Below are 24,175 nucleotides of genomic sequence, written 5' to 3'. Positions count from 1 at the left end.
GGCTTTTTGTTGTGTTGTCACATTTGTATTTGCTGCGGCATTTGCGTTTGTTGTGACCCCTCTCGGCTTCCGTATTTTAGTTCCAATTTGGTGTGTTAAATTTGTGCTTTTCAATGTGTAAAACAACCTTTCTCATTGTTAACTAAATAAAGATTATATTGTGTCCACTATTACTGCCTTTGTCCTATGTTTTAGCCAGACTTGCCTGTGTTTTAAATAAATATCCATTAGTGGAGATCCCTCCCACCACAATCACAACTGCTACATAAATAACCAAACACATGCAAAACTAATCAATCTAACTATTCAAGAAAAGGCAAATGTGAGATAAATCATTAAAAGCTACAATTTAAAAACACCATCCCGTATGCGCTGACTGACAAATGCACCCACGGAAGCCCTCACATTATACATGGATCCACAGGAGAGTCGAGAATGGACGATGTTGCACACTCTTTTTTCTATTTTATTTATACCAACCCTTCACCTCTGGTCACCCTACCACAGCTTTATGGTGTATTTGCACTATTCTAGTTTTGATGTGTTCTTATACTTATGCTACATCTCAACATCATTCTAAAGCTTTCAGGAAAGGCTCATTTCTGTCCTCTGAACGGGACTTTTTTAGTATCGATACCTGCTTAAATGAGTATCTAGTTTTAGTATTTATTAGTATCAGATTTTCAACCCTTTTGACAACTCTAGACCTTCGCACAGCGCTCTTGTAGCTTGTATTAAAACAAATGACTCTGACAAAAGTTAATTAGTCTATAATCGTTTCTGTACCACAATTAATCCTGAGGCACACGTCTGCGGCCGGGTCTGTCCGTCACCGGTCCTCGCCCTGATGAGCCCCTGATGAGCAGCACTTTCTGGACACATATCGGACAGAATCAAGTTGTATTCAGCAGAGCCAGGCAATTTAGGCCCGGCTGTCCGCTGGAGCGCGCCTTAAGCAGCTAAATGGGCTAAAGATTGCTTAATTAAGTCTGAGATTCCTGATGTATGTAATTAGCAGAGGCGAGATTAGTGGGCATCGACAGGCGCACAAGGATCGTCGGTAATAGGCTGGCTGAATGTTTCTTTATACAGCGGAATAAACACAAACAAATGAGAGGGAGGGAGGAGGGGGGCGATCCATGGGCCTGTTCATTTTATGCACCAGTGACGAGCCGTGCGCACTCGATAGCAACACTATAAAGAAAAGCAAGCATCAATCTGAGTGACAGGTGCAGGAGCGAACAGGAGCAGACAAGAGCACCGCCCGGCGCCTTTGCACGAAAAACAGCCAGGAGTTTGCACTAAACACTGTCTATAGTGTCCCAGTCAATCTAATTCAGTCAAAATGAAGTTTGGACAAAATGATGTTGCTCTGGTTGAACCCTCGGACTGGAGAGTGGAGTCTCTGGTGGCAGCAGTGGGGTCTGGGGCTTTTGGCTCATTTGTTGCCGCTGACACAGGGCAGTGAGTCAGTGCAGATTACACATGGATATCAGCAGAGTTCTTTCAGACTTTTTATATGGTGTTCACAGACTTTAACGCAAGGCCAAGGGTCACATATCAAAACACAGATGAAGCAGTTTCACTTTCAGTTTTTAAGCCCCCCTCCCGTTCATTTGCTCCCTGTGTTTAGTCACTCAGGTTAGTCAGGGTTAGTGAAGTTGCCGTGTACAGGTTTGTATCATGTTTTTGTATATTTATGGAGAATATATTTAAAAAATATGTGTTTCTCACTTTCCACGGTGGTTGGTCTTTCACCCTCATCCAACTCGGCTCCTCTACCAGACGCCTGGGAGCCTGAGAGTTCTGTGCAGTTTCTTTGTTGTTCCCAGTTGTGCACTTTCCTGGACTGAGATGTTCTGTTGTTTTTCCTGGTATCTGCTGTAGTCTCTTCCAGTTTGGGGGTTACGGCCCCAAGTGCTCCAATCACCACAGGCACCACTGATGCCTTCACCTTCCAGGCCTTCTCCAGCTCCTCCTTGAGCTCCTGGTATTTCTCTAGTTTGTATCATGTTTTTGTATATTAATAGAGAATATCGTGTGGGAGCTTGGATGACAGAGGCTTGTGAGAGGAGTTTTGCATCTTACAGCTAAAGGTAAAGGGCTGTTCAGACTGCACTCGTCTGCCGTGAACAAGGCGAACGATTTACATGTTGAATGTAAATGTGAATATAGTTCTGCAGTGTGAATGATGCGAATTGGGCAGTACGATTCATGCGTTTTGAGCATTTTAAGCAGCAAGAATAGGCAAAATGAGCAGCGCGAATTTGCGAAACTGGCATTGACAAATTCCCAAAAATGAATCTCATTGGACTATTACGCTCAAGTCATGGACAACAATGTGTCAAGGAGTTCCGGAAATTAGAACAACTGGAATGAAAAAGGGCACGTTTCCGTAACCATCTCCGATTCAACCTGCGTTGCCGGGACGAGGGAATTACACCACCCAGCCTGGACCTCAAGAATCCCATCCCAACCCAGAATGCGGAGAAAATTGTAAAAGGAGCAGGCCGCGCACTGCTGAAAGAAAGAATAAGATGCACCACGAATAAGGTAAACGACATAGACAATAAACTAAAAACGAGCATGGCTAACTTTGCTAGCAAGTTCCAGTTAGACAAAGACACGCAAAAGCTAACAACACAACAACTATTAAGGACACACGAAAGGATATTCTTAGAAACAAAAATTAGACACGTAGAAAAATTAGAGTCGCTAATCGCGCGTAAGAATAAAAACAATGCAAAGATAGACGGTTCAATAACAAATAAATGGGTAAAAAATTTATCAAAGCGCCCACTTTCACAGACAGAACTAAACGTATTATCCCGCGGATTAAACTACGCAGTAACGCCAGAAAAAATTCCATACGAAGAATTCATACTCGCCACCGAACTAGCATGCCAATCAATAAAAGAGCAGGGAGAAAAAGCAGAACTAAGAAACGAAATAGCAGGGATTCTTAAAACAGCAAGAGTGCCACCAGGAAACGTAAATAAAGATGAAAGGAAAGCAATACGCGCGCTAGCTAAGGACAAAACAATCACAATAATACCCACGGATAAAGGAAGAGCCACAGTAGTCATGGACACAGACAAATATGATCAACAGATGGAAAATTTGCTAAAGGACACAAATACATACGAACGGATTAGGAAAGACCCAACTGAGGAAAAGAAAAAGGCACTTAAAACACTCCTAAAACCCTTGTTGGAGGAAGAAAAAATAGATAAGGAAACTTACAATTACCTAATACCAACCGCCAACATCACACCACGAATATATGGCACACCCAAAATACACAAAAAGGACACTCCACTTAGACCCATAGTAGACAGCATCGGTTCAGTAACATATAATCTATCAAAAGCACTAGTAGAACTCATAAAATCATTATTAGGCCATACCCAGCAACATTGCAAGAACTCAAAACAATTGGCCCAGGAACTAAAAACCATCAAAATACAAACCAATGAAATATTAATATCCCACGATGTAGTATCCCTGTTCACAAAAACTCCCATAAACGTCACATTACACATAGTTGAGAACCACCTACGGACAGACAAAACACTACACAAACGAACCAACCTGACAGTTGAAGACATAACCCGGCTTCTTCATTTCGTTTCCACATCCACATACTTCAAATTCAAAGGAAAAATATACAGGTAGAAAGAGGGCTTCGCCATGGGGGACCCCTTATCAGCCATCATGAGTGGGTTCTTCATGGAAGACCTAGAGGAGAAGGCCATAAGGACAGCACCAACGACATGCAGACTCACTATGTGGAAAAGATATGTAGACGACATACTGGAAAAAACTGAAAACGGACATACACAAGAGCTAACAGACCACCTAAACACAATAGACAGCACTGGAAACATCCAATTCACACACGAAGAAGAAACAAACAATACAATAAATTTCCTGGACATGAACATCACACACAGGGAAGATGGCAGCATAAAAATCAAAATACACAGAAAACCAACCCACACGGACCAGTATCTCTTATGGACATCAGAACATCCCACAGCCCACAAACTATCCGTTGTAAGAACATTATATGACAGAACCAACATCATAACAGATGAACAAGACAAACAGGAAGAAGACAGACACATTCACAATCTGCTAAGGCAATGCCAATACCCAAAATGGGCAATAAACAAAGGGAAACAACAGGTTAAGGAGAAAGAAAAACAGAACCAAAGAAACAAAAACAAAACAGTAAAAATGAGCACAGGCATTGTAACATTACCATACATCAGGGGCATAACAGAAAAAGTACAGAGGGCGATGAAAAAACACAATATCAACACACCAGTAAAACCATACAGAAAACTCAGACAAATACTCGTTCACCCAAAAGACAAAATAGAACCGGAGCATAAATGTAATGTAATATACGAAATTCCCTGCATGTCCTGCAATAAAACACACATCGGGGAAACAGGGAGGGCGTTCAGTACACGAAAAAAGGAACATAGAACAGAATGCGAGAAGGAAACAGCGAAGGCGTGCACACGAGCAACGAAACACAAAGCAGAACAGGAACAACTCAAATCGGCCATTTCTGACCATTGCAAAAGAGAGACCACGTTATGGATTGGGATGGAGCAAACATCATTGGGACAGAGGAAAACAAACATCGCCGCTGGATTAAAGAAGCAATCCAAATAAGGAAACGTGCCCACAGGACTGTAAACCGGGACGAGGGGGCTTTTTTACTCTCACACACCTGGGATGCTGTCCTGAGGAAGTCGGACTGCAGGTGGCGCTGTCGTCCTGCCTCCACCGGTAGGAAGACAGCGCCAAAACCTGTTTAAATCAGCTGACTGGACACGTCACAGCAACATCATGTGACCACTCTGAGGAAGACGCTAGTGAGCAGTCGAAACTGTCAGGTATGAAATAACACTCTAGGTCTGAAAAAAAGAACCTAATAACATAGGACCTACACCAGTCTCTGTCCCCCTCTCCTTTATTCTGGTCCCGGTCTCAGTCCTGGTCCTAGCCCTGATCTGGTCCTGGCTCAGTCCTGATATGCGATGCCGGACTTTTGCACCACATACAGACTGAACCAGGACCGTACCAAGTCTAAACCAGGACTAAACTGGTCTCAGTCCCAGTCTGGTCAACCCGCTTGATGTAGTCCAAGTCCACCATTTTTCCAAATGAAAACAGCAGATGCAGAGGACACCGCACAGATGCACTTGATCCTTCTGGAGTGAACACAGAGAATAGAGCAGATTTACTCGTGCGACCAAATTTCCGAACTCCAGCATCTTGGACACGCGAATGACTCAGATAAGTCATATAAGATAAGTAATTATAGCATGGTAGAAAGTAAAAAAATAAAAAATAAAATAAAAATCCCCCTGCTGGTGGTGTGGTGTAGTGGAGCTGGTAGTTGAAATAATCGTGCAGTTTGTGGTACAAGCATCAAATTTGGAGTGGAGATAGATTTTTCAAGATGGCCGCCATAGTATATATGTATAATAACTATATATAACTATATATGTATAAATGTCGAAGCATAGGTTTGTTATTTAATTAATTATATCTATTTTTAGTGAAATTTTTCATCAAATCATTTTTGATGGTTATTTATCACCTTTCATTATATTTATAATATCTACAAATAAATGGCATTAAATAAAAACACACAGTAGAAAGTAATCTCATGGACAAATCTTATTGAAACCTGCCTGAAGAAATATTAAATATATGAAGTACCAATGTGCTAAAAATATGTTTTTGTTAGAATATATATGTGTTTATTGTAGAAATGGGTGGGGTCTTAACACAACCAGGGCATACTGTGAAACTCAACATGGGGTTCAGTGTCGGCTCTGTAGTGTTAGTAACATTCTAATATTTAATGTAGTTAATGTAGCATGATGTAGTGTCACAAATGCTCTCGAATTAGCCCTGTAAATACACCAGCTAGTAGTTTTAGTATTAGTTATACCAATATTAGTTGTAGTATTAAAGTTCGATAGCCGGACCTGAATTGACAGGATGTACCAGACTGAATGATGGTCGTGGATTTGAAGAAACACTAATAAAACATTTAATCACCAAAGCTGCAGATGATTGTTCAGTAACAGTAAACTTGAACGGGCAAACAAAAGAGCAGCTTGTGATACAGTCGACTCAGACGAAGGACATTCAAAAATTAGAAGAACTGTGCAGAAACTCCAGCAATGTTTTTTTATGTGATAACACAGAACCAGCTTCTGAACTAAGACAAACATCAACAATACAGTTAAATGAGGCTGAATGAATGTGCCAAAAATCTTAATGATGGCAAACATTTTTCAATAGTTCTTAAGCACAAACAGCACTATGAATGCTTCTATTTTAATGGCTCTATTTCTGAAATGAACCTATATGTTGCATTTTATTTTCATTTTCCTTGTGTTTTTATTTCTACTTCCTAAATGTTTATTGGGATACTTTTGGTTTCAAATTGCGAGAAAATTTTACGAATTTTGTGCAAAATTAAATATATATTTGGTGTAAAATTTGTTGAATATCTGACATTGCATTACTGTATATGTATATATTTGCAAATTTGTGATTAATTCCATTAATTTTGATGACTTATTGTCTTTTAGCTCATACTTATGTGAAATCAGTTGTTTGGTCGGCCATCTTGAAAATGGCCTCCATGTTGAATATTTCAGGTGACTAATGGGTTTTTCTAAAAGAGCATGATGTTAGCTAAATATATGAGAAATTTGGTGCTTGTACCACTAACTGAACGATTCTTGTGGTTTGGAGACCTAATCTGCTCCACTATGGTCATGTGTCATATGTCTTGTGTCGCGTGTCGCATGTCGTATGTCGTGTGTCGCGTGTCACGTGTGTGGGTGTGTGGGTGTCGTTTTTCTTCACTGAATCACTTTGATGGTTGAGGGACAGAGTAAAGTCACATGTAGAGTGAGAACATTGTGCCTGTATGTGACAAACATGTTGTTATGACAGTTATGCTCAGAATGTGAAGGTCCTGAAGCCAATATAAGAGAAGCGTTTAAGTCACATGACCTCATCATCACTGTACAGGCTACACACAACACACACTTATGGACAGGAGGGAATGTGAGGAAACAATAAAAGAGAGATATTTTATAAAATTTACTTTTTGTTTTACTCATCTTTTCTACCATGTTACAATGTTTCCTCATCAAAAACATGCCTGAAGATGTTTTAAATGTCATCTGTGCGCGCTTGAATAATCTAATGATCTCTTCCAGACAATATTCAAACCCTACTTACAGTTAGCCTTTAATACCCCCATATAAATGAATTACTTTTGTTTTGTTGTTGGAGGTCCGCCTCCTGTTTTGTTTCCATGGTGATTTTATATTTTTTGTCTGGATTCTCCCACATCTACATGGAGACGAGTCAGCGGCAGCACCAGGCTAAGTCACAGGTCAGACTCGTGGAGGGCCCAGTCTACTTTTGAGCAATTAAACATTCGTCATTTCATAAATGCAGTATATTTAACTGTAATGCAATGACTTCTCCATGGAGGTGATCATGAGGGGACACTCCATCAGGAAAGTTACACAGTACTCCTTTAATGCAAGTCACCAAAGGGGAAGAGAGACAAAAAACACACATTTAGGGACACATTTTGCAGGCACGTTTAAGAAGATCAGGGTGAGAGAGGAGAGGGGTCTGGAGGTTTAAAGAACCATAAACTGGGCAAATTGAACAAAACTGTATGTACTTTAGGTACAGGGGATTTTGACTCTTATTTTGTATGTGAGAATGCTATGACTGAAAGAAAAATTCTGACTTGTGCACGATCCCATCTCAACTCTGTGCTCCTAAGAATGTTAATGTATGAATATGAACTCAAGCTGCCCATGATGTGAAGGCAAATGTCTCCACCTTCTGGACTCTTTGGGCATTACAGAAGCAAGTTGTTTTGTTTCAAAGCTAGTTTTAATTGTTTTGCTGAAATATTCTTAATTACCAAATCACTGGACAAAGTGATCATGGTTGTTTATACAATAATTTGTTGCTTTAGTTCTAAAGACGATTATCCAATCCAAACAAAGTTCCTATGAGGTTATGAAAAGGACATATTTACACAGAGAGGAGCCCACACATGCATGAACTCAAGGTCCCTCATTTGACTACATATATTGATGTGATATATTTAGTTCACATGACATTCTATAATCCCCTGTACAGTTGGTTTAAACTCAGCTGGAGGACAGGGCAGAGTCCCTTATTTGGGTTGCCAGTTTCAAGTTTCAGATTTTTTTTTTACTTACAGGTATAAGAACACATTGAATGTGTCCAAACATTTGACTGGGTGAATTTCGCCTCACACCATTTTACTACTTCCACTAGTCTGACTGTGGTTATATGAAAGGATCTAAATAAAAAGATAAATAAAATAAATGACATTATAGCAGCAAACCGTTTTTCCAGTATAAAATGTTTTAATAAAAAAATCCCACACATTAAACGGACGAAACACAGATTCAAATGAGTCTTTTTACATCACAGCCCAACAAGTCACTTATGTGGAGTCACAAATGTACACCGAGCAGAGTATTTTTACACTCAGATTTCACTCCACAAACGTAAATAAAATGTGGCACTGAATTCATCTGATCGTTAGATTTCAGCTAAATAAATCTTCTGGGCCTTTAAACTATGGCGCTGCATAAAAGGGCTCAGAACATAAAGGGGAAAATCATAGGGGAGCTGAAATATTATGATATAATATGAATTTCAGATGTTGAAAATGTACTTCAAAATGTAAAACTTTGTTTAGTTTAAATTCTAGTGATTTGTTTATGGCAGTTTTTTTTTACAAAAAAAAAAAAAAAAAGCTTGAATTAGTCAGATGAGCTCAGTAAATTCATTAACACTATTTTGTTCAGCAAACTTATTTAATGTTTGCTGAATAAAATAGTCTGATCTGTTCTAGTGTTGTTTCTTCATCAAACATATCTGCAGTTGTGTTTTGTTTCATTCACACACGTTAGACTCTCAAACAGAAAAACCTCCTTGGTTCACCCTTTTGGATATTATATTCTCCAAAAACAATGCTCTAGTCTAGCTCTGAGTCCACCCTCTCATAGCTCCCCACACTAAGTCACTCCCCCTTCAGAGCACTATGCGTGCATCCTGCTGAGAAGTCTACTGCACATCTGATCAGGTTTGTCACGTTGCTGTGTCTTGTATCATGTTTTTGTATATTTATGGAGAATTGTCATGTGGGAGCATGAGGCGTAGGCTTATGGGCACAGCCTTACACAGAATTTTACAACTAACTGAAAGAAGGGTTCAAATATGGCCTGGGAGAGATCAGTAAATATTCAAACATGCATGGATGACGACATCTAAAATCTCTTCCGGCCTGTTTTTGATGATGGAACAACAATAACATGGTAGAAAGCTCAAACTATCACACTAACCGTGTAGTTTACGTCTCTACAAACACTGGATGAGAGACTATGCCACAGAGTGGTACCAGCGGCAAAAACAAAAGTGTTGTTTTGTCCTTAGGCAAGACACTTCAGCCACATTACCTTGTAAGAATGTGTAGTACCTTACCACCTTTGTGTGGCGTGAATGAATAACACACAATGTTATGCAACTTTCAGTGTCTGGAAAACGCTGCATAAGACTAGTGCCATATTATTGTTATTATAAATATTGGACATGTTTAAATGGGCCTCAGAACATTTGATTACAAATATATGACCACCTTTGCAGTATGGAAAATAGCACTGGACATTTTCCCAACATGTTTGGGCCCTAGCAGCTGCCTGGTAGTATACTCTCAGGATCTCAAAGCCACTGATGGCAGAAGTATGGGTTTGGCGACAGAGACAAAAGCAAAGTCCTTAAACCAAACTAAGAAAAGGTTGTGAAAAGGAATAATTTAAACAAAGGGGTCTGCACATGTACACACAAATAGGTTGCTTTGGTGTGATATCAAAACATTGTAGAATCTCTATAGTTTAAACTGAGCTGGATGGCAAGTCTGAATTCCATGATAGAATTTGGTGTTTTGGTGTGTGCCTTAAATGTCCCACCGGAAGGAGGCCCCGAGAAGACTCAGGACACACTGGAGGGCCTATATCTCTCAGCTGGCTTGGGAATGCCTTGGGGTCCCCCTGGAGGAGCTGAAGGAAGTGTCCGGGGTGATGGAAGTCTGGGAGCCCCTACTTAGACTGCTGCCCCCACACCCGGCCCCGGAACAGAAGAAAATGGATGGAATTTAGTGTTTAACTGTCAGACTGGAATTATATAGGCCCTACCCTCAGTCTGAAATGATGACATCATCAAATTCAAGAAAATGAACGCAACTTATTTGAAATTCTTTGCAAATCTCTGGTATTTACAGTAAGTTTTAAAATAATTTCTTTTGATGAGTGACAGCCACACCATACACCACACAGTTCATGGCTTTTTCAATTGGTGCCATTTTTCAGTTTAGGCTGTGTGGAATACTGTTAGTGTTAACGTGAACACTGCCAAAAAGGGCTATCTGGTCGACTTGAAGGTCATATTAATACAGTAAACCTGACTCTTGGGAGTTTTAAGTCATGTTAGGATGCCGTTATTTCCTCAGAATACATACCTAGAGTTGTGTTTTATTTCATTTGCCCATGTTTGAGTAATCCTGACTTACTCCAAAAAAACAAAACAAACTTGTTGCGATAACCCTGTTTAGTCAAGTTGTCTGAATAGATGTTTTTGGCAGTGTTTACAGCATTTGTTAAAGACAGACATATTTTGGGAGTATGTGATCCATAGAAGAAAATATCTCCACGAGTTAAAATAATATTGGATTTCCTTGTTAGGCCATGACTGCTGCACTGGACATCTCGCTCTAAGGCCCTGGGATTCTAGCCCAGTCAAAACTACTCAAAGGTTTAATTAGAACAAATTAAATATTTGTGGTTTGGCATTACACTGCTAAAACAAACAAAAGCACTTTAAATCCAAATATTAATCTGGATTTGACAATACTGCAGCAATTACTTGTGGATTACTTGTTTTCTCCATATTGTGAAAGGTTTAAGAAGTTCAAACTGCCATCAGAAAATAAAGAAATAGACTGCAGATTACATTTGAGAGGAATAATAATAATAGTATGACTAAATGAAAGTACTTAAGCAAAAAACAGGAGGATCTGAACATTGATTTGAACCCATGGAGATAGTCCCTCTGCAGAGCGAAGTGCAGCTGATGGCCACAGGGGCACTGTAATGAGCACATGCTAATGCTAATGGTGTGGGAGTGCACCTCACTGACACAGGTGGTTAAACTGGTTTGGTCCGGTTTGGTCCAAATGGATCCTGTTAGTCCAATTCCAGAGGTAGGCGTGGCCTGCATCCTGTAGAGTAACAAGTCATGAGTACACAGATATCAAGTCTTCAGTTAGGTTCCATATAAGGTTATACTCATGTACTCTCAGTCGGTTTCTACTGCCTTTAAGAGGTCACACGAGCCATCCGCTGCTTCTGAGTTCACACTTCACTGTGATTGGTTAAATCCACCTGTCAGTCACTCGGAGCACAAGAGTCTGACCAGTAGGAGGAGTGTGTTTGAGCAAAGAGCTGCACAGATAGAAAAGCACCATGTCTCCAGGATGTGGTTGTATCTTCACCGGGTCCCATCCCCATTGGTTTGTATGCTGTTATATGGCCCGCGCCCAGGTCCATGCGGATAGGATTTGGCCAGCTGTCAGTCCAATGAAATGATGTCTGATATGCTGCTCGCAGCCACGCCCCCGGAGGCGCCACCCCCCTCCGAAATGACTCTGCTCTCGTGCACGGGGGCTGACGCACGTGCATTACTCTCGTAGCGGCTGCTGGAGGCCAGGGGCCCGCTGGTGCTGGCCACAGCAGCACTCTGCAGAGTGTCCAGAAATGTAGGTGGCCTGTAATGCTGCAATGGACACATGGTCAGAGAAAGAATCAGAGAACACAGAAACATCACTGTAATCCCCTGCAGGATTTTATACAAATACCCATTTCGCACAAACTGGCAATCGTCTGGCCCAACTTTTTTTAAGTGACCTCTCATGATAGTCTACCTACATTGCCTCTCTCCATCTAAAATAATATGAACAAATTCTAGAACGTGAACACAGTCTATTGTAAGTGAGACCCAGTGTTGAGCAGGAGCCAGAGAGCCCACATGGTCTTGAACCTACCTGTGGATCAGCCTGAATGAGAGAGAACAGGTCCAGGCCTAAACAAGAGACAGGTGTTAGTGATGGGACTACACACAGGAGCTACAGGAGCCTGAGTCTGCAGTGCACTCACTCTGCATGTCTGTGGGTATGGAGGCCAGTGTGGACGGGTGGAAGGGCACTGCGTAGTCTGCCAGAGTGGAGCTCAGCTGGTACGGGTCCAGTGCGGCCACCTGCACTTGGGGCATGCGCACTGAGGGCGGCTGGTAGGCCAGAACACTACCAAACACACAAACAGACCATTTAGGTTATGCAAATACATGTGAGATATTGTTGATACTGTATCTTACTTAAGATACAGTATCAACTAGAAAAGCACTCAGAGAGCGCAGACCTCCGCCAAGGACTACCCCCATTTTTTATATATATAAATTGCGATAAAATCAGTCTTCTGGATCAGATCCAGATCAGCCTTTGGAATATGAAAGAGGATCCCATTGTCCATCCCTGAGTCAAATTTCATGGGGTTTGGTTAATAATTAACCGAGATATTGAGAAACAAAATTTTTGCCCCATTTACCACAATGTTAACTAAAATTTCAAAGTGATCCAGAATCCAGGATTTCTTCCGGATCACCCCCAAAATGAAAGCAGTTCTTCCTTTTCACATTACCAGCAAATCCTGAAAATTTCATCAAAATCGGTCCATAACTTTTTGAGTTATGTTGCTAACAGACAAACAAACAAACAAATAAACAGACAAACGCCGGCAAAAACATAATCTCCTTGGCGGAGGTAACAATGAAACTACTGCATATGGTCTGTCAAACGTAAGGGTTTGAATAGGGCTCGGGAGAGATCTCTGGATTACACAAACATGCGTGGATGATATCTAAAACCTCTTCAGAGATGTGTGGTCACAATGTTATAACATGACAGAAAGTAAATTTTACATAATACTGTCTCTTTAACAAGGGATGACAATAAATCTCCATCCTGTATTTTAACTCAGTGCAGTTCCCCTGAAAGCTGAGACATGAGCAGAGCCTCTTTACTGTCACAATACATCTCTGAAATACACTCAGTTTAGTAGAGACCAAAATCACAACAGCACTTCACTCAGAGGCTTGTGAGGAGAATACCTCTTGGGTGTATGTTGTGAGGGGGGAGTACCTCTTGGGTGTATGTTGTGAGGGGGGAGTACCTCTTGGGTGTATGTTGTGAGGGGGGAGTACCTCTTGGGTGTATGTTGTGAGGGGGAGTACCTCTTGGGTGTATGTTGTGAGGGGGGAGTACCTCTTGGGTGTATGTGTTGTGAGGGGGAGTACCTCTTGGGTGTATGTTGTGAGGGGGGAGTACCTCTTGGGTGTATGTTGTGAGGGGGGAGTACCTCTTGGGTGTATGTGTGAGGGGGGTGAGGGGGGGAGTACCTCTTGGGTGTATGTTGTGAGGGGGGAGTACCTCTTGGGTGTATGTTGTGAGGAGGGAGTACCTCTTGGGTGTATGTTGTGAGGAGGGAGTACCTCTTGGGTGTATGTTGTGAGGGGGGGAGTACCTCTTGGGTGTATGTTGTGAGGAGGGAGTACCTCTTGGGTGTATGTTGTGAGGGGAAGAGTACCTTTTTGGGTGCAGCTCGGGCTCCTGGCTTTTGGAGATGAAGGCACAGCGCTTCTTTAATGGTGGCTCACTCTCCTCTTCATCAGAGCTGTCTACGGTCAGGTCAATGACATCGGCCTTCTTCACAGAGCAGGAGTCAGAGGGGGCGGGGGCCGCGTGCCGCACAGGAGCAGATGCTGCTACACACAGGTCCAGAAGTCACTTCCACAAACTAACAGGCCAAGTTTATTTAAGTCCAATTTAAGTCCAAGGTGACCTTTGTATCTAGAGGGAAACAGCTGCTATGACCAGAGTTGTTCCGCCCCCAGGCCGAGGTTTGCTTTGCCCACCCCTGGGTTAGTGCGTTGGTTGGTTAGTTAGTGCGTTGGTTGGTTAGTGCGTTGGTTGGTTAGTGCGCTGGTTGGTTAGTTGGTTAGTGCGCTGGTTGGTTAGTTGGTTAGTGCGCTGGTTGGTTAGTTGGTTAGTGCGCTGGTTGGTTAGTTGGTTAGTGTGCTGGTTGGTTAGTGTGCTGGTTGGTTAGTGTGCTGGTTGGTTAGTGCGCTGGTTGGTTAGTGCGCTGGTTGGTTGGTTATGAGCGTTTGTATAACCTGGTTACCATAGTTTTCTCTTGTACCCTGACCCTGTCCACCTGGAGTTTTAATATCATTCACTTTGAAAGTAATTCACTTCATATAGTACAGCAGTACATAAGTCAACTCTTTTCAAATATTCTTTATGTGAAAAAAATATGCTTAATCCCACATGAAAAGATAATGCCTGAAAATCCAGTTTTCTGCCAGTTTGAGGTACAGTGAAGACCTCTGGTCATAGCAGCCGTTTCCCTTGAGATAGAAAGGTCATCTTGGACTTAAATTGAAGCTTATAAACTTGGGAGTTTTCCATGTTCTTTTGGGGTATGCTGAGGGTGATATTTGACAGTAGAAAGGCAGCAAGCCACAGAATATTTTTCTGCTAGTTTCCCCCATGTGTCAGGATACACCATGCAAAATGTTGAGGTTATTTGACCATTTATGCAGTTGCAGTACCTTCATATTTACAGTTACATAATTTCACCAATAGTTCTTCCTAAATAGGGTGTTGTTTGGGCCCCTTAGACCAAACGGGGCCGAGTTGGGGTTGGTCCCTATCAACTTGTGATGTCCCAAAATATAAGATAACAGAAAATAATAGTGCAAAAAGTTAGCAAAAAAACTCCTGAGGAGTAGACCTGACTCCCGCCGTATAAATAGATAACTAGCTACAATAAGGCGTTGGCCATGCACACTGAACACTGGGGTTTGTCCCTTCCTGTTTTAATACCCAGCATGCTATGTTTTTCAGCTGACACAAGTTGAGAGAGAAACCAACTTGAAACTAACAGCTCCAACAATACAGACTTCTCTGTGTCCCTCATAGTATGATGGATACACCAGGATTGTTGGTTAAAGTTCTGACACTGACGCCACGTTCAGTTACTCGCCATTGCACTGTATCTAGTTTTAAGGTTGTGGAACCTTTATAATATATCATTATAAACATAATTATTATAATTACAATTATTTTGGGTTAAAACTTTGTAATAAGAGGGAAAAATGGGATGCTGAACTTCAACAATCCAACAGGTTTTTAACATATATGCATTAAAATGCCAAAATAAGGCCTGGGATAGGTATACATTTCTATTTTAAACATTTACACAGCTAATCAGTAGAAAATAAGTGATATTGGTGTTTAGTGGCCCTTAACCTTACGCTTAACCCAAATCTTATGTTTTTGATCTAATATGATGTATTTATATTTAGATTTACACTACCAGTCAAGAGTTAGGACACACCTTTTTCAGTGTTTTTTTTTTTTTTTTCTTTAACTTTACCACTTTCTACATTTTATATACACACAGATGACATCAAATATATGAAGCATCGGGTCCAATCAGGGTGAAGCTGCAGATTAGCCATAGTGCGTCTATTTCCTGTGTTCCTGTGTACTGCCAACCTTTTAGCCATTAAACATTATGTATCTGAAGTACTACATAATATTTCACAAATAACAGTTTTGACTTGCATCTAAGATTTAAGACCGATAGCCAATATGCCAAAAAGTGCAAATATAGGCCTGATATATTTGCCTCTCTGTAGAATCTACAGTGTAAATAATCATGGAAATAAAGAAGAAACAAATATGCGAAAGTCTGTCCAAACTTTTGGTTGGTCTGTCATGGGGAACGAGACAAAATTTTCATAAGACAAGACAGGAGATAAGGGCCACAAGAATGAGACAAGATTTTGAAATAATTTACAATAATCTGATCTAGTTATAAAAAAATTAGACAATTTTCATCATCTGCTTTTAACAACATAAATACATTGTAAGTTAAACACACAGGTTTATTTAAACACTTGTGTAAACCCCCACATGCATCACTACAGTTTATTACAATATACTCAATATACAATGTGTCTGTTACGCTTCAGTTTGATTATTTAAATGATTAGATCAAAACTGGACCTGCTTTCCTGTTCTATCTGTTGCTCGAGCTCCTCCCTCCCTCTCTCACACCACTGCTGCTGCTCCATATGCACATGCTGCAGAGGGACACAGAGGAGGAGGAGCGCTTCTCTCTCCTTTCTCACTTTAAACTAAACTATGAATGAAGAGGCCTAAATATCTCTTTGTGGAAACATGTTTAAATGTAGGAAAACAGTGCATATTCCACGTTGTCCACAAATTAGAAGCACGTATATATTTAAAATCGGCCCTACATATCGGCCCAAAAATGTCGGAAGATCTTATCGACCATCAGTTGCTCAGGATTCTAAACACTCAGTGTCAGCATGGGCCATGGAAAAACCCATATGTTCGATCTTTAGACTATATGGGTGGCAGGTTCCCATGTGCGTTTACAGCTTTGATTCCCCACAGTGTAAGAAATGCCCACACACTCACCCTCCACTTTGGGCAGCGCCTGCAGCTTGAGGGCCTCTTTCTTGGGTCTCATGGGACACCACGTGCCATCCTCCTGGAACTTGATCTCGTCCACGTCTGTGCAGTCATTCAGGATCTCCAAGAACAGGCTGAAACAGGACAGACACAAGCTCTGCACTGGGTGGTGGGCAGCACAATTACATACATACACATTACACAACTTCTATTTCCTCACAAAGCCGAAATAGAATATTGCAAAAAAAGATCTTAAAATACACAATGATGAATGTTGTTTTGATTTCAGTTCAGTTTGTTAAAATGAATTGCACCTGCACAATAAAACTGGTGCAGTTTTCAAATCATGATAACACTGAGAGACAGAACTCTTTTTTTCCCTGAATAAGTCAGGTTTGTCTTTGTTCTAATTAGGCCCGAGTGCCAGAGGCTGGCGCAAGGCTTATTAGTATCATAAAGAGATGCTGCTAGTCGGAGGGAAGTGAAATGACGTGACATGATGCCCCAGTAGTGACCAGGGACTCTCACCATGACGTAGCAATGTGCCAGAACTTTCCAAATATGTATAGTTTGTGGAACATTGTTCTTGTATCAGAATAGTATTCTTTCTTCTTCATTTTTATTATTTTTCTCCTAACCAACTCACCCATTTTTCACTCAGTGAACAATGTCCTGAAAACAAAGTCCTGAAATTTTGCCAAATTTTCGCCAACTTAAAACTTGTGCTTCTCTAACGTTTGGCTATTTCCAAAAATAAATAAAATGGCCCATCAGTGCCCCCAAACAAAATTGGTTAGGCAAGGCAGTGCTGTTTTGAAGTGAAGTGAGGAGCGGAGGGGTGGGAGGAGATTCCATGCAACGATCGTAGTTTTATGAAGATTCATGTGGTTCGGAGAAACGTAGTCAACTATAACTATAAAGTTCTGCAGGAAACACTGAAATGCATTAGGGAATAGGAATGACACCAAAAAAATGTGCACGTAAAATCAGGAAATTTGACACAGAAGTAGATCATGATAAGACAAGGAAAAAATAGTATTACACCAACGCCATGTGCTGCACCAGAGGTCAGCAATATTGGATTAAAGTTCTGCTAAGCTTTAACGCACTCCACTCAGGGCGTTCACCTGCTTGGGCTCAAATTTGGTACATGATAGTAAGGGACCAGCTGGTAATTTTTTCAAATTTTTAAAAAACATGATGCGTGACATTTTCTGGAAATTTGTTGAAATGGCGTGGAATGATCCTTATCACTCTTTGTACTTCTGACAGAGCAGTGAGGCCCGGTACCCGTCGATGATGAGGCTCTCGTAGGTAGCCTTCTTGTCACATACAGGGCAGATCCATGAGGGCTTCTTCTCGTTCATCTGGAGGTACAGCGCTGCGTCAAAGCACTGCAGGTGAGAGCAGGTCACGGCTCGGCACGGTACCGTCAGACGCATCTTACCCAGCTGCCCCAACAAACACAAGATATCATTATAATAAATACTGAGAACTATGAACATGAACAGGACATGCTAAACTGGGTCATAAAAGCTTGAATCTGTTAAGTGGCTAAATGCAAAACTACTGAGTTTAAACACTGTTTTTCTCACTCTGTACAAGACAAAAGCTACAGCATTGTAGCTTTTATCTTTGTAGCACCAGTGCTACAACCTGGTACAATGCATCTGTCCTGTTAAGGTTAATATAGATTGTGAGCTGTCCCTGTTCCGTTCCATTCCCTTAATTTATTCATTCAATCAATCAATCAATCAGTCAGCCGTTTCAGTTTGTATAGGCAGGTGTGCACGTGCTCCATGAATCTGACACAATAATATTTCATCAAAATTTGCTTAAAACTGATTGTAGCACCTCCTTGATCACACAAGGAATAAACACCAAAGAAAACACCAACACATCACTGGTTATTAAGACTTTATGCAATAAATCTTACTGCCGCAATGTCCTACATTGCAAACTATATATTAAATATGTAAAAATATGTTTAAACCTGTTAGTAATAAACAGTAATTTGAGAGATGAAAATAAATTATGCCTAAATGAGTAAAAGTAACCCTATCAAAAATCAGTATCAAAAAGAGTAGTAGTAGTATTTATAAATCCTTAATGATACCCATCCCTACCCAGGACCCAAGCTTCAAATGGGTTTAAATGGACTTACCGGACACATGAGGGACACTCGCAGACTGGTAGTAGCGACCTCACTGTCTGGGTCTGCAGTCAGCTTTTCTTTTACTGTAACACACAGGGACATACACCATATCTGACAGGATACCACATCATGTATGCATCATGTACAATCCCCATTGTGGTTGGGTTAGCTTAGTGAGTGTCTTAGATCTCTTTGAACTGCCAGTTACTAAATGTAAAGACTGGAAGGCTGACTCACTGAGTGCTCTGGAGTGGTCTGGGTTCCTGATGCCCTTCATCCTGAGCCTCTGCAGCAGGAGAGGGGACGTGAGCTGTCTGACCAAGTACACCGACATGGAATAAGTCTGCAACATACATCACACAAACACATCAAGCACATGAGTCCAGGAGGAGGGCTCCACACCAATCGACAGAGGACATAATAACTGTGCAGAAGTTTGTCCTGGGTAGAGGTGGACGGGGGTGGACAGTGGCTGACCTTTCCAATTTCGGGGGCCCATGTGACGGAGATCTGGTTGGGCACCGCAGAAGAGAGCCTCACCAGAGACGTGATGTTGAGGGGCCGACCCGGTCTCTTCTGTTCCACGCCGTTCTTAGGAGGAGGAGCGTGGCCCTGCACACACACAGTTAGACATGGTGTTTAGACTACAATATAAAAATCATCTTAATGCACAAAAGCAGTTCAGATACACTGAATTCAACCACTACTGATCCTGTTCATAGGCAACATGAGAGACATTGTACATTTTTTGTAATTTGTTAATTGAAATTAAATTACAGTTTTCACTTGATTGCTGTTGTGAGCAATGAGCACTGACCGGCAAAGGGAAGAGCTTCCCGTTCACCTTGATGCACAGACTGTTGGGATAGTTGTCCTCCTGTGGGCAGCTGGTCTCAGACAAACAAAACCTGAAACAAGGACAGAAAACTATTACTCGAATAACTCGGCAATCCATTTCCATATCAAGATCCACTTTAGAGAGCACATTTGAACATCCGGGAGTGCTAAGCGTGAGAGAAGATTCCAATGGATTGCTTTTAGAGGTCTGAACCACAAGACTTGCAGCTTTTACACAGTGTAAGACTCCAAGGAACAAAGATTTTGCAAACTGTCTTTGTGATGGTCAGGGTCAGTATTCTTCCTATCACTGTACATTTTCAGCTCCAAGCAACAGCTGAATAACAGGCCAAAAAATCATCATACTTAGCGGTTCATTGTTTGAAGTTTGTTGAATTGTTTGATATTTTAAACTGCTTCCAAAATGTTGGTCACAGCTGAATATAATCTGTCAATGATGGAGACTTCTGAATTAATGTAACATCTGCCCTGGGGATTACAGCTAAGCAGCCTTTGTGATTTTAGTATTTGGAATTGTTCTAATGTGAGTATTAATTGCAATGAGCTGAATACAAAACATGTGACTTCCTCTTTTCCCTGCCACACCTCAGCTGTATCTGGACCATGTAATCCCTCCTGCCTCCAGGTAGGAAGTCCCTGCGCGAACACACACACAAACATACACACAGGGTTAAAAAAGCGGATGTTGGATATGAGGACTTGTGTATAATGTGAATGATGCTGAACATGTTGGTCACCTGGAGATGCAGACCTCCCGCACCTGCTGAGGCGTCAGGGCAAAGATGAAGTACCTCTCCTGGTGGAACCTCTGAGCGGTGCTGGCTCCTGCACACACAACACGTCAGCTAAAAGACACCCAAACACTACTGTTCTATACACACCAAGAAAATTGTAATTGGAATTGGAACAATTACATCACATCGTTCTTTGTAATAAAATACATTTTTATCCATGGATCTATTTAAAAATCCCCAGTAAATGTTTCACTCCACAAAGAAATTAACGGTTATAAGAAGCCAACACTGAAGAATATGGCAGCCAAGCTTCTATGAGTCTATTCAAATAAGAGTTAAAAGTTGATTACCAAAAAACCAGAACACACACATCTTCTATACTTTATGGACATATGTGTCTGGTCACTGTTGCATTTCCCCAAGTTCAGATGGGCATGATTGAGAGGTGGATTAGTCAATCAGGGACAGGCACAGGCACAGTGCATCTGTATCAAAACAAATATGGCTGCATACAAGGAAAAAATAAAGGAAAAAAATATCACAGGGGACTGAAAAACATGCAGAATCAATGAAGCTAGCTCTGCCAGCAGGACAAATTCTCATGCTTTATGTTTGTGAAAATTGTGCAGAGTGAAGCGCTTTGTGCATTTGTGAATGGGTAGGACACCTGTTCTTTTCTCTCAACTGGATTTAACTAAAGTTTGTGATGCTTCGACCAATCATTGTAAGTATTTGTTTGAACGTTCCGATGGTTCCACCCCAGATTCGTGTGTTGCCCTCTATTCAGAGGGCAGGTCTGTATGTAAATGATGAGTGACCAATGAGCTCCTTGGTTTCTCATGCATCACTGAAAAATGACATGGGGACTAGTCTGAGCTCCCTACGTACAAAAAATACATAGACATCATTCTGTATTTCCCAGGCAAATAAGTTTATTATTTAGGCTCCATTTAGGATCTGTTGGGATGTAGCATCTGATAACTGTTTTACAGTGTGTATAATATACATGAAATCTTACTTCAATCTGATCATCAAAAATATTATGCCATTTCCAAAGAATAGACCATAACGACAGAAAAACTCAATCATAACTGAAGGTGAGGTGCAGGACATATAAGTTTAAACTACTTTAGCCAAGACTTAAGGAGCTGTAAAGTTACCGAGGCTGGAGGGCTTGATGAGCACGTCCAGCACGTCGTAGAAGGGCAAAGGCTTCATCTGGACGTCAGGGTGCACCGGAGGGAGCAGGGGTGCAGGGGTCTGATGGAGGTTCATTCTGTCTGTCTTCAGTACTGTGAGAGAGGAGCTTACACCAGAGACTGTAGTGAACACACACACACACAGAGATGAGGAGCAGAGCAGAGGTTAGCCTGCACGACTACACTTACTATACAGGCCAGACCAGAACACACCCAGCCATCACACTCACACTCATTAGCCTGCTGAGGTTAGAACCCGAGATTTACTCTGGGTCAAACAGGGCTGGAAGCACAGGAACTTCACCATTTGATACTCAATATTGATTCTGATACCATGATGATAAAAAAAATAAATCTTTAGACAACAGGATGTTTCAATGGTAAATGGTAGTATTTTCTTTTATGTCTTTTATATTACCGTGCCTTATATCTGTGTAATCTCTCAGTGGTCTAGGTTGTTTCTATAGTAGTCCATGGGTGTATACTCGTCTATGTGCTCTTGTACTTGTTCTGATTCAGCTCATCATCATTCTCCAACGACAACAACAAACTTGTGATTTGTGATTCCTTTGACCCTTTAGGCTCTGAAATGCATAGTCATTGTGAATATTTAGAATAGCTGGAGTAACACATTTTTACAGCTGTCCGTCACAACACTGAACACAGGATGAAACTGCATGAGGGACAAGACTATTTGTGGCTGACTAAATATAGCTTGCCACAGTGTCCAGATTGCAAAACGTTTAGTTCCATGTCTATATACGATATCAGACGCAAGTACGCATCTATATCCTCTGATCAAATCAAGCCTTACATTCCACCAAATGAGTGATCATTCAGGTCCATTTTTTAAAAACGAGCCAGAGGAAGTATTTACTCTAGCATGCACAGACTCCCCATACTGCACTCAGGTCCGCGGGTAAAACCTATTTCCAACTACATTCTAGGTATTTATAAACAGTATCTGTGGAGGACTTGGAATGATTTAGCATCTGAAATACATGCATGCCATTAAATTGTACATAGTGAAATGCTAATCCCAGAGGAACTAGGATAGGGTGACCGGAATTTCAAAATCAAAAACTGGGACACCCCCAGTTTGGGGTGGTTGGTAATAATAAAATTGTGAAGCAAGAGGTTAATTAAGGAAAATTGCTATGCACTTGGCCCATTCATGACTAACATGCGGGTCAGTATAGTCACATTTTCTTTGTGTTTTTGTAATTTTTAAAGCAGTTTTTCTGTATTTTACCTCAGCAAATAACAATGCATGCTTCTCTTATTGTTGGCAGGTATAAAACTGGTTAAAAATGGGGACACCGGGGACATTTCGTGTATAAAACTGGGACAAATCACTGGTTTGGGTTTGTCCCTACTGGAAGAGGGGACACAGCTCTAAACCGGGACTGTCCCGGGTAAATACTGGTCATCCTAAATTAGGAGGCAATAGATTGGCTCTAAACTATAAGAACTTTGCAACATTCCAGATGTGAAAGGAGCAGCGTGATCCAGCTCGTGTTAAACAGTAAAGTGTATTAAGTGTGCCTTTACGTTTGGTTTTAGGTTTACTCGGCGCAATGACCGCGTTAGGGTCTGTGACTGTTGTTGTCCTATGACACAAAACACACTTAGCTCAGTTAGCTTGGGGACAAATACAACACGTAAACGCGCATATTTAGGACATTTTGCAGTCTTAAAATATAACGACACAGGCGCAACCATGAAAACCGGTGCGTGCTTGCACACAGGGGTGAAATCGCACAAGATCCAGGGTGAAACGTGTAGTGTTTTGGTTCGGACTCACCCGCAGCTGCTCCGGAGCCGCCATCTTGTTGTTCCGGGTAGTGACAGCCCGCGTGACCAGAGCTGCTTTGTAGAGACGCACGCGCCACCTGCTCCGCCCCAGTCCCCATAAATCTATAATAAAAATAATTTTAAAAAAATAATACTTTTAAAATAATATTTGTATTATAGTTCTATTCCCAGTCCCCATGAATCTATAATAAAAATAATAACAAATTATAATATTTTTATCATAGTTCTATGCCTTGGACTTAGACAAACTTTATTTATCCACAAGAGATATTTGGACACAGGAACTCGCACATCACAATAATATAATAACAAAGAGCAAAAATGTAAATGGTAAAATCAATTCTAAATAAGTAGCAAAAAGAGATATCAAGAAACAGGTGTCAAGTAAGACAATTGTATAAATGTAAATGTACAAGTAAAATAGAAAGATGTGAGTGATAAAATATAAAAATCACAGCTTTATACATGAGGTCATAGGAAGACAATGCAACAATGATATGATGATTGACAGGACATAGGGTTATCGTTACATAAGGGTGAGTTGTTGTACAGTTGTAGGGAGTATTATCTGTTACATAAAGGTGAGTTGTTGTACAGATGTAGGGAGTATTATCTGTTACATAAAGAAGAGTTGTTGTACACTTGTAGGGAGTATTATTTGTTACATAAAGGTGAGTTGTTGTACACTTGTAAG

At 41.1% G+C, this 24,175-nt stretch overlaps 1 protein-coding gene across 4 annotated transcripts; it reads right to left on the bottom strand.

The window, feature by feature from the left end:
* Positions 1–8,448: 8,448 nt before the first annotated feature.
* Positions 8,449–23,583, bottom strand: pias2 (protein inhibitor of activated STAT, 2). 4 transcript variants are annotated; one of them, XM_020938275.2, is made up of 14 exons: positions 23,471–23,583; positions 21,628–21,786; positions 20,471–20,558; positions 20,319–20,369; positions 19,693–19,783; positions 19,353–19,487; positions 19,113–19,218; positions 18,885–18,958; positions 18,011–18,171; positions 16,727–16,854; positions 13,803–13,980; positions 12,318–12,463; positions 12,206–12,243; positions 8,449–11,937 (listed from the first exon to the last, which is right to left on the bottom strand). In XM_020938275.2, exons 1-14 carry the CDS (start codon positions 23,577–23,579, stop codon positions 11,734–11,736), a joined length of 1,668 nt encoding a protein of 555 aa, XP_020793934.1. In that variant the 5' UTR covers positions 23,580–23,583; the 3' UTR covers positions 8,449–11,733. The 4 variants fall into 4 exon arrangements, with proteins under 4 accessions (XP_020793934.1, XP_055017866.1, XP_055017867.1 ...); XM_055161891.1 differs by having other exon boundaries at positions 13,803–13,977; XM_055161892.1 differs by lacking the exon at positions 23,471–23,583 and adding an exon at positions 20,818–20,972 and having other exon boundaries at positions 21,628–23,460.
* Positions 23,584–24,175: the final 592 nt, after the last annotated feature.

The sequence above is a fragment of the Boleophthalmus pectinirostris genome, unplaced genomic scaffold, assembly GCF_026225935.1.
Source record: "Boleophthalmus pectinirostris isolate CB_2022bp ecotype Guang Dong unplaced genomic scaffold, ASM2622593v1 HiC_scaffold_4, whole genome shotgun sequence".
NCBI classification, from domain to species: Eukaryota; Metazoa; Chordata; class Actinopteri; order Gobiiformes; family Gobiidae; genus Boleophthalmus; species Boleophthalmus pectinirostris.
Note: the sequence above shows the minus strand (reverse complement) of the source record. Positions and strands in the feature narration are given on the sequence as shown.